This window comes from Oreochromis aureus, linkage group 22 (assembly GCF_013358895.1).
Source record: "Oreochromis aureus strain Israel breed Guangdong linkage group 22, ZZ_aureus, whole genome shotgun sequence".
Taxonomy (NCBI): Eukaryota; Metazoa; Chordata; class Actinopteri; order Cichliformes; family Cichlidae; genus Oreochromis; species Oreochromis aureus.
In genome coordinates, this window is record NC_052962.1 from 13,682,162 (window position 1) to 13,693,845 (window position 11,684).

An 11,684-nucleotide genomic window follows, 5' to 3' on the forward strand; every position below is an offset into this window, starting at 1 on the left:
AACTTGTGGAGTTATTTAAAGCCAGTCGAAGAATTTATTGAATCGTTTTCCAAGCAAGCACGGACTCAGTTAAATCTTTTTTCACCATAACGAAATTGCTGTAGTTCTGACAGCACCAGGGTCTTCATTGATAGAATTTACAACATTTCTTATTGAATTTGTTTCATTTCACTAATTGATGCAAACTCTATCCTTGTGTTGGTGCTAAAGCCACGAGGGGGTTGTTGTTAAAGGCACTCAGAAAGTCAGGAACAGATTAAAGATTAAATAAATAAAATAAATGTTTCCAGCCCCTGGGGTTGTTGTGGTATTTGGATACTTTAAAATATGCACTCATGCAAACCTTTGACCCTGCTGCTAGTAAACAGGAATTTATTATAGCTGCAGTCGCCAATAATTTCTGGACTTTGTTTAACCAGATGTGTCATGTTGGAAAGATTAAACTAAGATTTAGTGAGATTCAGTCAATAAAAAATATGAATGTCATTTTACTTACTGTGTGTCACTGTATGGCTACTGCTTTATTCTGCCTCTTGCAAAACCTTGGTTCACAACAGCGTCTTCCTTTTTGCGGCTTTGTTCACCGTACAGAAAACAAGATGACTTCACAAAAAACTGTTAAAAATCTCTTTGAAACCTCTTATAAAAGTACCGTTCATTCCTTGTCTTTATCTCTTTATTCTATAAACTATAACTATACTATAGCTTATCTTATTTCCATAAGCTAAAATATAAGTTGTTTGAGAATGTTTATGTTCTTGTGAACAGAAAAGTAAAATGACACACACATTGAAAAACAGTTGATTAACATCAATTAATGGGCTTCATTCCTTCAGTAATATTCTATGATTGCATTTGTGTGTGTGTGTGTGTGTGTGTGTGTGTGTGTGTGTGTGTGTGTGTGTGTGTGTGTGTGTGTGTGTTTGTGTGTGTGGGGGCGTATTTCAGATCCCAGTCACACTACCTGTGGAGATTCTGGCACGCCTCTCTTTGGAAACCAGAACAACAGCCAGGGCTACCAGGTGAGAAAATGTGGTCACTCCAGAAATTGATTTCCATACATTAAAAATATGATGTAACCCCAAAATGTTTTTTTTCTTTTACCTTAATGCCGTTCATATTCTACATTTCCCTCCTTTAATACGGCAACTTATTTTGTGGGAGCCAACAGGAAGCATGACTTAATGGCTACTGCAATATTGATGTTACAGCACCGCTCAGCCCACATCTGTCTTTCTTCTGATACCATATTGAGAATGTTTTCTTTGTCTGTACTCATTTGTTATTTTCTGTACAGAGTTGAGTGACAAGGGCCCAGATGGCTTAGGGAAATGATGAAATAAATAAGCAATACAATAAATGGCGGCTGAATCCCCTACAGCTGCTTTATTTTCGTTGTTCTGGTTTTGGGTGTACTCGGTGTACCGAGCGACATGCTGTAATGCGCCGTTAATGTGATTAGTAACCCGACAACGGCAAGTGTAATAGCAAAGTTGCAGCTCCACTTCAGTAAAAACTGAGGTGTTATTTGGATTTTTATTGTTTTTTAAAAAAATGCATTTTCATTTACAGATCGGCAGTACGGTATTCTTCAGCTGCAGAAAGGGCTACTTACTGCAGGGCTCGATTTCTCGCACCTGCCTACCAAACCTCACTTGGAGTGGCTTTCAACCTGAGTGCATTGGTAAGAACACAATCTAATAACAAGCTGATGCCAATATCTCCCACATACTTCTCTCTTAGCCCCTTGTCACGTTTTCTCTTCTGCTGCATAAACTTTTCCTTTATTTGTTGACTACCTCTCATCTGATTCCTGATCTCGCTCATCTTTCATCCTTTTTTTGTCCCCTTTCTCTACTATTTTTTTTTTCTTTTTTGGTCTCTTTAATCCTCCTCCCTCTCTCTGCAGCCCACCACTGCAGCCAGCCAGAGCTGCCAGCCCAGTCTGATGTGAGAGCCATTGAACTGCCATCCCTGGGCTACACGCTGATCTATACGTGTCAGCCCGGCTTCTACTTGGCCGGAGGATCGGAGCACAGGACGTGCAGGTCCGACGGTAGCTGGTCAGGGAAACCGCCTCTGTGTGCAGGTATAAACATTGTTACATTCGATCCATGAGGGAACGTGAAGACGTGCTCGACACTCAAAAAGCTCATGCACCTGCTTTGCTGTTTTTTCTGATGCTAAATTTCACTCACATGGCTAAACAATGTCAACACTGTAAGACTACTAATGTGTGCACATGGCCATCTACTTTTAACATTTACATAGCCACGTGTAGTAGACACTTAAAACACCCTGTATTTATCATGCACAACTCCATAATGTGTATTTATAAGGATTATTGAGGCAGATAAAGAATTTGGGAAAACCGCAGATTCAGCTAATCCTGATGAATTGCTTCGTTAACGCTCGCTTATTCTCAGACACATGCCAGGATAGGGTGGCCCATTTATCACGCAATTAGACTCCACGGAATTACCTACAGAAGCACGCACAAACGCGTAAGCTTCGTATCATTAGCAAGGGTGCAAAACTTGATTAGGCCAATGCTTCCCATTGATTAGGTTAGCAGAAGTAGCTCTTATAAATGGTGAAGTAGTGTTAAAAAGGTCTAGCAGACAAATAGACTGCCATTAAGATACCCTCATTGACTTAAATACATATGGAGGGGGCAAAAAAAGAGTAATCGACATACGATTATGTAGGGTAGAGAAATGCTAATAGCTGAAAGAGAAAGCTGCACTAGAGTTGGGGATATCCACGTGATGGAGTCCATGTCGGGGCTTTGCTGAAATATATAGGCTGATGGGTGTTTTTAAGGCCATGCCATTAAGTGTGAAGGCAAAAAAGAGAGAGCCTTAGCACATACAGGATATTAACAGCGCCTGTGGGTGAAGTGATGGAAGGGCAGCTCAAAAGACTGGCAGCTAATAAAGCACAAGGCAGTGGGAGTGTGTGTGTGCATGTGCATGTTTCCTTGTGTCTGTATGCGTTTATCTGAGGTGATTTTTTTTTGTCCTCATAAACTACCATCAGTATACCTGTCTTTGTTTGCGGTTGCGAGTAAAGCCCTCTCCGCTCTGTTTACCTGTGTGGGTGTATGTTTACTACTGTGATGTATTCCCGCGGCCCCCTGTGAGCAGTAAGGCATTATTAAAGCGCTTCCGCTGAAGCTGTGAAACTGTGTCTCTCACGCCGCAGGGATACTTGAGCTGCTTTTTGACACATGACTCAAGTCCTATCACAGGCAGCCCTCACTCTGGCCACCACAGGGGTTATTAGGCGTAGACAGGAAGTGCTGATGGTGACATCCTTCTACTGCAATTACCTTCGAGCTGTTGTGGTGAAAGTAGAAATGAGATCTTCTTTTGTCACTTCTTGAGGCCCACACTGTACCTGTTTACAGGATGCTCAGGTTTATTGTTTTCTTCTGTTAATATTGTGTGTTGTGCTCTCTTTAGCTGATATTCGCCCAAGTGGTAGGGGCCCGGTGGTACCAGTGCAGGAGCCGTCCTCCAAGCACCCAGGTAAGAAAGGCACTCCTGGGATGTAAGATTACCATACTTAAACTCCTAAATGTGCTCAACTAAAGTCTATAACAAAAAAACCTTTCGTGTGAAACCTTGTTATCTACAATACGTACCTGATTTCAGTGATTAGTTCTACCTTTAAGCTGATTTCGTAGTCTGAAGTTTTCTGCTGAATTGTGCAGGAACTGCGAATCGTGTCCTGAACTGTCTTGGGAAATCTGTCTATACATTCCAAACATTTGTTTATTGAACCCTCTGACAAATATTTTAAAAGACAAAATTTAAATATCAATTTGCAATATTTTTGGTACATCCAGCATTTTTGTGCAAATTATTGTTTAGTACTCAGAGAGCGCAAATCTCCCTGAAGTTCGATGTATTAGGGTTAAAAAAATCAAACTGAAGATCTGGAGGTCTCAAAAACACATGTATCAGATATCAAAGACTAATCACAAGGTTAATTTTGCAGAAACCCCTTCTGCAAAATAAAACACCTTATTTTTACTATTCATTCTTCCTTTGTCTTTCAGTTCCTGTTGGTGTATTTGCTAAGAACTCCCTCTGGAGGGGATCCTACGAGTACCTCGGGAAGAAGCAACCAGCTATGTTGAGCATCACTGCCTTTGAACCCTTTAGCAACCGGGTTAATGGGACACTCATCGACCACAGTGGAGTAGAACTTAAACTGGCAGGTGAGTACAACAATAACTCAAGATCATCAAAAGAAAAACATCACTCATAAAAACAGTCTGTGTTGCTTCTCATATCAGAGATCTGACTGCGTTCGCTTTTATCCAAATTTCAAGTGAGTTCAAGAAGCAAGAAATCAGTGTGGTCTCTGCTTGAATTGGATTATTGCTACTGTAACAGACCAGCAGACATTTTATATTATTCTCAGTGGTATAATCACTGCGCAGCTGCAATCATCATCAAATTTTCATCAGTAGCAGCCTGGACACTTCACTCCTGTAGCTGGGTGCTATTGGGCTTCATTCATTATAAAGTAGTATTTATATATAGTATTCACATATTTTCAATAGACAAACTGAGCAACAAACTCTATAAATTTCCCTTTTTTAACTAGCTTTCAAAATATTTTAAGATTGTTTTATTCATTTTATCTTTTAATAGATCATTCATTTAAACGGGAAGTCTGATGATATTTTTCCTCTGTCTAGGCAAAGCTTTCGCATTTCCAGAAGTCGGTTTTGTCCGTAAACGATTAAAAACCCATCAGTAAGACCTGCTGTAGCACCGGCTGACACAAATCTTTATTATAGAGGTGTTATATTGAGTTGACTTCACATACACTGTAGGTTTTTATGGGGTTTATTGACAGTGACAAAAAAAGTTGGTTATTGTCGGCCATAATCTTTCATTACAAATTGCCTTGCTTGGAAGGGGAATAAAAGTGAAACGGGAACGCTGTTTAATAAAACGTTCGCAACTGTGTGTTACTGTGCGAGTTATTGTATGAATCACAGCAGCGAGCAGCAACATTTGGGCTCTCGCACCTTTACGGTTTCTTTTTTTGTGTTTTGTTTAATGGCACGCATATCACTGCACATCATGTGTAGAACACACATTATAAATACAGAGAAAATTAAAGATTCATTAAAGCCAGTAGGCTGCGCTTCGTGTCTCGAGGCTGGGAATCCTCTCAAAATTGAATAATTTATTTTTACCTGCAGTGATTCTTGGCAAAACAGTGCCATAGTCAGTCAGTTTATCAAAAGTGCAAAAGTTTCACAAAGGTCTTAAGACAAAATATGTTAATTTTAAATGGCTCTCAAGGAAGAAGAGTACAAGGTCTGAAAATTTAAAAAAAAAAAAGGAGATTGGACTTATGTTGCTGCTCCAGGATTTTCTTTTGCACGCTTTTGATGTTTCACGCGGGTTGCTTGCGGCCTGCCACATGCTGGTGAAACTTCTGACGTGCACGTGTCTATTGTGCCTCCTCAAAAATGCATTTTACTGTGAGGGGGACATGAAAGTAGAATACTGAAACAGTTTCAAGAGGGCACCACTTTGCACCCGTTTCCTAAAAGCTTAAAATTAGATACATTTATTAGACAGTGTTGGTGACTTGCCATTATCCATAAGAGTTCCATTTTCCCACGGGGGATTCACAAGGTAACGACAGGTGGACGGAAACAGAAGAAGGGTCGACATAAACGCGACAAGAGGCCGGCTCAGATGTAGAAACGTAGAGCAAATGTCACGTGTCTTTTTATCAAACGAGTGTCTGTTTTTCCGAAATAACTGCAACCCCTTTTCTGCAGGTACATATAAGAGAGAGGATGCTCAGCTGGTGCTACAGGTTCATCAGATCAGAGGTCCTGTGGAGATCTTTGTCAACAAGTTCAAAATGGACAACTGGTCCCTAGATGGACGTGTAAGTGCGAGGGTCTGGTTCAGAACAACACCTCTTGTTGTAGTTGAAATGATTTTACACAACATACACACACGCATCTACATTGTGAACTATGTCGAGCACACTAACCTTGTCACTCTAGGGAGATGGAGGGCCCACCAAGAGTTTTCTCTTTAATTAAAATGTCAGTTAAATCATTGCCTGGTAATCAGGACTCCACAGACCCCCCCACCCCCTTTCACTCTTCTCTCCCATATTATCCTCCGACCTCAGGCACCACTAATACACTCTCTCCCGATTAATTAAAAAAAAAAAGCAGGTCACGGTAAATGTGGTTGTGTGGCGCTGTGTTTATTCAAACATGCGTATGTGTCATAAGATGCACATCACATGAGTGTTTTAAGTGTGCCCCGGTGCGAATCCTCTGTGTAATCCTCTTGGGTAACAAGCTCACATGTGTGCAGCGGGGCTGAGTGTGCGTATGTTTGTTCTCTGGATCAGAAAAAAAAGAAAAAAACCCGTCACATTAAATGTCAGCCACGCGAGTGCCTCTCAGCTCCTTTTGACGTGATATTTCATTTTCTGCGTGCACCAGCTGCTGACACTTTGGTGATACGCTCCTTTGTGAAGCCGGGATGTGACACATTAAGCGTCTGTCTTCCAATCCTTTCTCTCCCCAGGTGTCCTACATCTCTTCTTCCAACTCCTATGTGTACCAGGGAGTTGTCACCGGAAAAGGCTTTGGCCAATTTGGTCTCCAGAGACTGGGTGAGTGAGTGGTCCACTCGGTCACAGAAACCTGTGACGGAGTGGTCTCCTGGGTAGATTTTGTTTTTCTTTGGATTTCTATTAGAAAAAAAGTAGGCAAGTAGCCTCATATCTGGCAGTTTTCATGTAGTAAATATTACCTGTTCATTGCTGTGTGTCATTCTGTGGTTCCTTCAGCAACTTCAGCTATGCTGCCAGAGATGTAGAAGTGCCTTTCAAAGAGTTACAGCTGTCCACATACAAGGTGTGATCAGAAGGTTTTGGAAACAAGCCCATAAGATTAAAAAATTGAATCAATTAAATCTGAATTAAAGTTAGTGTCTGTCCTGAATGCAGTCTGGATAGCCCCCCAAAAATCATACTGAACAGGAGAGCTACCATTTCCCATCTACCTCCTTTTGCACTGTGAACGAGATTTTTCCACAGAATTCAAATTTGTCTTTTAACCTGACCTGGCCTTCATGTGGATGATCCTCCCTGGTGATGGGGGTCCATCTCAGCAATTTTGCCAAAGGGTCCACAGTTTGTTTCTAAGCTCAAAAGCAAATCGTCAGTTGAAGAGTGACCAGGATCATGCTGTTCGATTATTTTTCTTTTAGACATGGGGTTATGCACTGTAAATCTGTCCCCCAGGGTGAGACTGTCATTGTAGCGTTCTACTGAAACGCCCTGAGGCGTCTAGGGGGAGAGCGCTGAGTGGAAACGGCATCAAGTGTGTGCCAACCTGCCATCTCCAGCCAGCGCAGAGCACTTTGAAAACGCAGGAGGTTTTTGGCTACACGTACACAATCTTTGATCACCATCTGCCCCACAAGCCATATTTGCCTCCTGCAACATTGTCCACTCTTCGAAAATGAAAATCAAACTGAAGGGTCGCTGTTTTGACAGACTGCTGCGCCTCACATAAGCACAAGTGCAAATGGACGAAACAAAACTTCCACTGACAGATCGAAACGTAGCAGTTGCGGTAAAAACAGCCCTGGAGGACATGAGCAGAGCTTTAGATCTTCTCATGCACCTAAGAACTGTTTAATCAAGCTGTAGATGAACTGTGCATTAGTATTTTTTAAGGCACATTTTTCACCACGCCTTGTATGCTGTCTCAAATTTGTGACGTATTATATAACTCATACATGCCTTATGTGTTAAAGGTACAGTGTGTAAAATTTCACCACTAGATGTCAGCAGATTTCTTACTCAAGTGCAGAATCCGTGCTACAGTGGCCAATTATTAATCCCTAAGGAAACTGGGGATTAGGATCAAGGATTAGGGAAAAACAACTCTGGCCGCCCTTCATCTGTAGAGAGTATATAGTCGGTCAGTCCGCTGTTTACCTGTCAATATGTGCCCAAATCTATTTACCCTGGAGGAAGCTATAAAACTGTGAAAGGAGTCCGATACAAGTCGATGAGTCAGTCAAGCTCACTTCTGGCGAGTTGTTGAGGACATCCTGAACTTTTTTGTCAGTAAGGACTGCTGTTAGCTGGCAGTAGTGAAAACGTTGACGTCAATGCAGATAAACTCTCATACGATGTTAAAATGTAATCAAATGGTTTATCAGAGGGAAAGACTGATTTTTAGGACACTCAAGACTCAAACATTAGCTGGAATAATGCTAGTTTATAACAAGCTGTTGTTGTTATTTAGTTGGCTCGTTGTCAGCTGTGTGGAGACGGGAGGGTCCCATGTCTAATTTGCTGACAAAGAGTAATTGCAACAACATCGGGTATAAAAAACATGTTTACACATGTTTTCATCTGTTAGCACCCTGACTTTAGTTTACCAGATGAGGCTTGACGTGAGGAGGAAATGAGGGACGAGAGAGAGAGAGCAGTGTTGGAGGAGGAGAAAGACAATGAGAAAGAGATGATGAAAATACACATTAACAAATGGGACAATGGGACATAAGACCCGATTAAGCAATTTAATTCAGTTCAATTTTATTTATACAGCGCCAAATCAAAACAACAGTCGCCTCAAGGCGATTTATATTGTAAGGTAGACCCTAATACTTACAGAGAAAAACCCAACAATCATTTGACCCCCTATGAGCAAGCACTTTGGCGACAATGGGAAGGAAAAACTCCCTTTTAACAGGAAGAAACCTCCGGCAGAACCAGGCTCAGGGAGGGGCGGCCATCTGCTGTGACTGGTTGGGGTGAGAGAAGGAAGACAGGATGGCAATGTCCTTCTCGTCCACTGTTTTCAAGATGTTTGGGCAACATCAGCTTTACAAACTGGCACTTGCTCCTATGGATTTTTAAAGTATTATTTCTAAGTTTAGGAGAATGCATCAGTGTGTTGGAAGCCATTATGGCTCACTAATCAGTGTATATATTTATATTATAGTACAATATTATTTTTTTCTGCTGAACAATACCCCTAAAATTACATACTGTACCTTAAACGTGAATTTAAAGTTCCTATAACAGAAACCGTACATTGGGCTTAATGTGATTTCTGAGTGGGTACCTTAAATTGCATAGTAATCTGATAATAACTTAAATGAAATATTACTTGTGTCCTAAGCTTCCATCAGCAGTCAGGGACGCTTGATTAAGCATTGTTAATTTGTCACGTACCCGTGACAGCTTTTGCCTCGCTCCGAGTCTCTTTAGCTCACGGTATTCATTAAAGGTCGCTGTGCTATACAGAGAAACGAGTAGAGGAAGAATGAATTGTGACATTGTTATGTTTAAAATACATCTGATGTCCTCCAGATTTTTTTTTTGTAATCTGCTCACATGATGTCATATCTCGTATTCACATAAACAGTTAAATAGCTAATGCCGCTGCTGCTTTGGCTGCTTTCGTATTTGCAGTGACATATTTCAAAGGAATTTAGCAGCTTTTGAAAAGCAAAGCCCACGCTGGAGACGCTTCCATATTGGCTGCTAGACAAACTAAAGAAGCCAGAGTGTAGGTACAAAGACGGATCAGATACAAGCAGGAATTTGGAATTGAGCGCAAAGGTACACCGAGGGTAACATAGATTAAGTGTGTGTGTGCACGGTGAAAGTGGATGTGAAAATCTGCTGTAGTGACAAAGGTGTTTGAACAGCGGGTGCGGTCCACAGATACACACATGCACATCCCGCTACAACAGACTGATTGAGCAAACAGCTCTTAATTAATACAGAGGGTTGGGGCTTATACCAGGGTATTTATGTGTACGCAAGTTTAAGCGTTTATTTAAAAAAAAAAAAAAGCAGATGCGTGTGTGGGACGTGGGCTAGACATCTTGGAAATAATCCGACTTAATTTGTCGACATTTTGCGTCTTGTTTTTAACTCGGCGGTGTAACCGCGAGTGCGGTCTGCCTGTGTTTGTGCATCTGTTTGTGTGCGGTGGGGGGTTGATTGGCAAACACTGCACAACCCACTAATTTAATTCCTTCCTGTTTGTCACTCGTCCTTTATTGGAGCTTTTTTGGCATTCCGTGGCAAACAGGTGGGCTGTCACTCCTCTGCTGTTGCTGTTACAGACACACACCTCCATAAATTAGAGAATGAATCTGAAATGAGTTAATAGCTGTCGGGCTTTGATGTCAGTAATTAAGAGTCATTGTTAGGATAATGGAATTTGACATTCCCAGGGGGCGAAATGAAGCTAAAGTAAAGCAATAAACCAAGAAGAAGAAAAAAAGCCAGTTTATGCTGCTCGGGCTATTTATAAATGGAGTCTTCCTGGTAGCCTTCTTCAGTCATTACAAATTCTTTTATGACATTGTTATCCTATTTATTTCCACTAATGGACTGGGGAGGATAATATCACTTTTGTTTATTTGAACTTTTTTTTATGGGACTTAATTGTAGCGTTTGCTGAAGTCATACGCTGAAGTAATGCTCAAGTAATGTCTCAACTTCTTGTCTGTCTCTCCTCCAGAGAGTTTAGATCCCAGCAGAGACCATCCAGGCTACAACTTTGCCTCCAACAGCAGTTCAGTGGCGGCAGCCATCCTAGTGCCTTTTATAGCCATGATCATTGCAGGCTTCGCTCTGTACCTCTACAAACACAGGTAAGGCTTGCTACAACAGTAAGCTGATCTTTATTATTTCACTATTCAAGGAGGAATGTCCTTGAATAAGACCAGAAAACTGACAAACAACATCTTCTGATAGCTTATTTTATTTGTTGACAGTGCTGAAGAAATGCTTAGTGTGATTACATTTCAGGAAATGAAGCATCCCAGTGGCCGCATCCTATTCAACTCATTCTCCCTATGCTTATAAAAATCAATATTATTGCATCAGTGCATTAAGTTACCCATATTATGCACGGATTCCTTTACTTTTTTACCTTGTGAGCCTGCTAGAATATTGAGGTGTACATGCTTTATTGTTCAAAATACACAATACACTGCAAACGCAGGGAACAGCAGAGGCATGAAGTAGACCAATATGACACAAGACAAGTGACAAGGGAAAGAAATAACAACACACGCATATAAGAGAAGCTGACAGGGAATGTGTTTACTTGAAGTTCTTTCCAAGTTGGTGAAGTTTGCTCTTACTTGAGTTATCATGAAAGATAAATGTATATGCATCCTCCTCCAAAATACATTAACTTCAAATTGTTTTTTTTTAATCCACTAAAGGCATATGTTACCCTCAATATGAGAAAATCATCATCTGTGATAATAGGAAACCTTCCCTGCAAAATGCTTCGTAACCGTGACAAAGCAGATTGTGGATGCTCACAACATTAGGAACATCTGGTGCTAGGAGTGGATAAAGAATATTGTTCATCCACCCCCCACCCCCACCTCCCTTATTTTTTTTTTTTATTTTTTTTTTTAGAAGAAGACCCAAAGTTCCCTTCAATGGTTACGTGGGCCATGAGAACACTAACGGGCGAGCTACGTTCGAGAACCCTATGTATGACCGCAACATCCAACCCACTGACATCATGGCCAATGAGACAGAGTTCACAGTCAGCACAGTGTGCACAGCTGTATAGCAACCGCTTCCTCCGAAAGTGAGTATCACAACACCGTTGGGTCACCCTG

General features: G+C 41.2%; 1 protein-coding gene across 1 annotated transcript in view; it reads left to right on the forward strand.

Annotated features, from left to right (window-relative positions):
* csmd2 (CUB and Sushi multiple domains 2) overlaps nt 1-11,684 on the forward strand; it is a 162,206-nt gene that overhangs the window by 144,654 nt on the left and 5,868 nt on the right. Inside the window, exons 60-68 of the mRNA XM_039605940.1 lie at nt 949-1,022; nt 1,573-1,684; nt 1,910-2,089; nt 3,465-3,530; nt 4,064-4,225; nt 5,816-5,928; nt 6,588-6,675; nt 10,562-10,694; nt 11,476-11,653. Coding sequence (XP_039461874.1) covers nt 949-1,022; nt 1,573-1,684; nt 1,910-2,089; nt 3,465-3,530; nt 4,064-4,225; nt 5,816-5,928; nt 6,588-6,675; nt 10,562-10,694; nt 11,476-11,635 — 1,088 coding nt within the window. The 3' untranslated portion in view covers nt 11,636-11,653. The remainder of the gene's footprint in view (nt 1-948; nt 1,023-1,572; nt 1,685-1,909; nt 2,090-3,464; nt 3,531-4,063; nt 4,226-5,815; nt 5,929-6,587; nt 6,676-10,561; nt 10,695-11,475; nt 11,654-11,684) is intronic.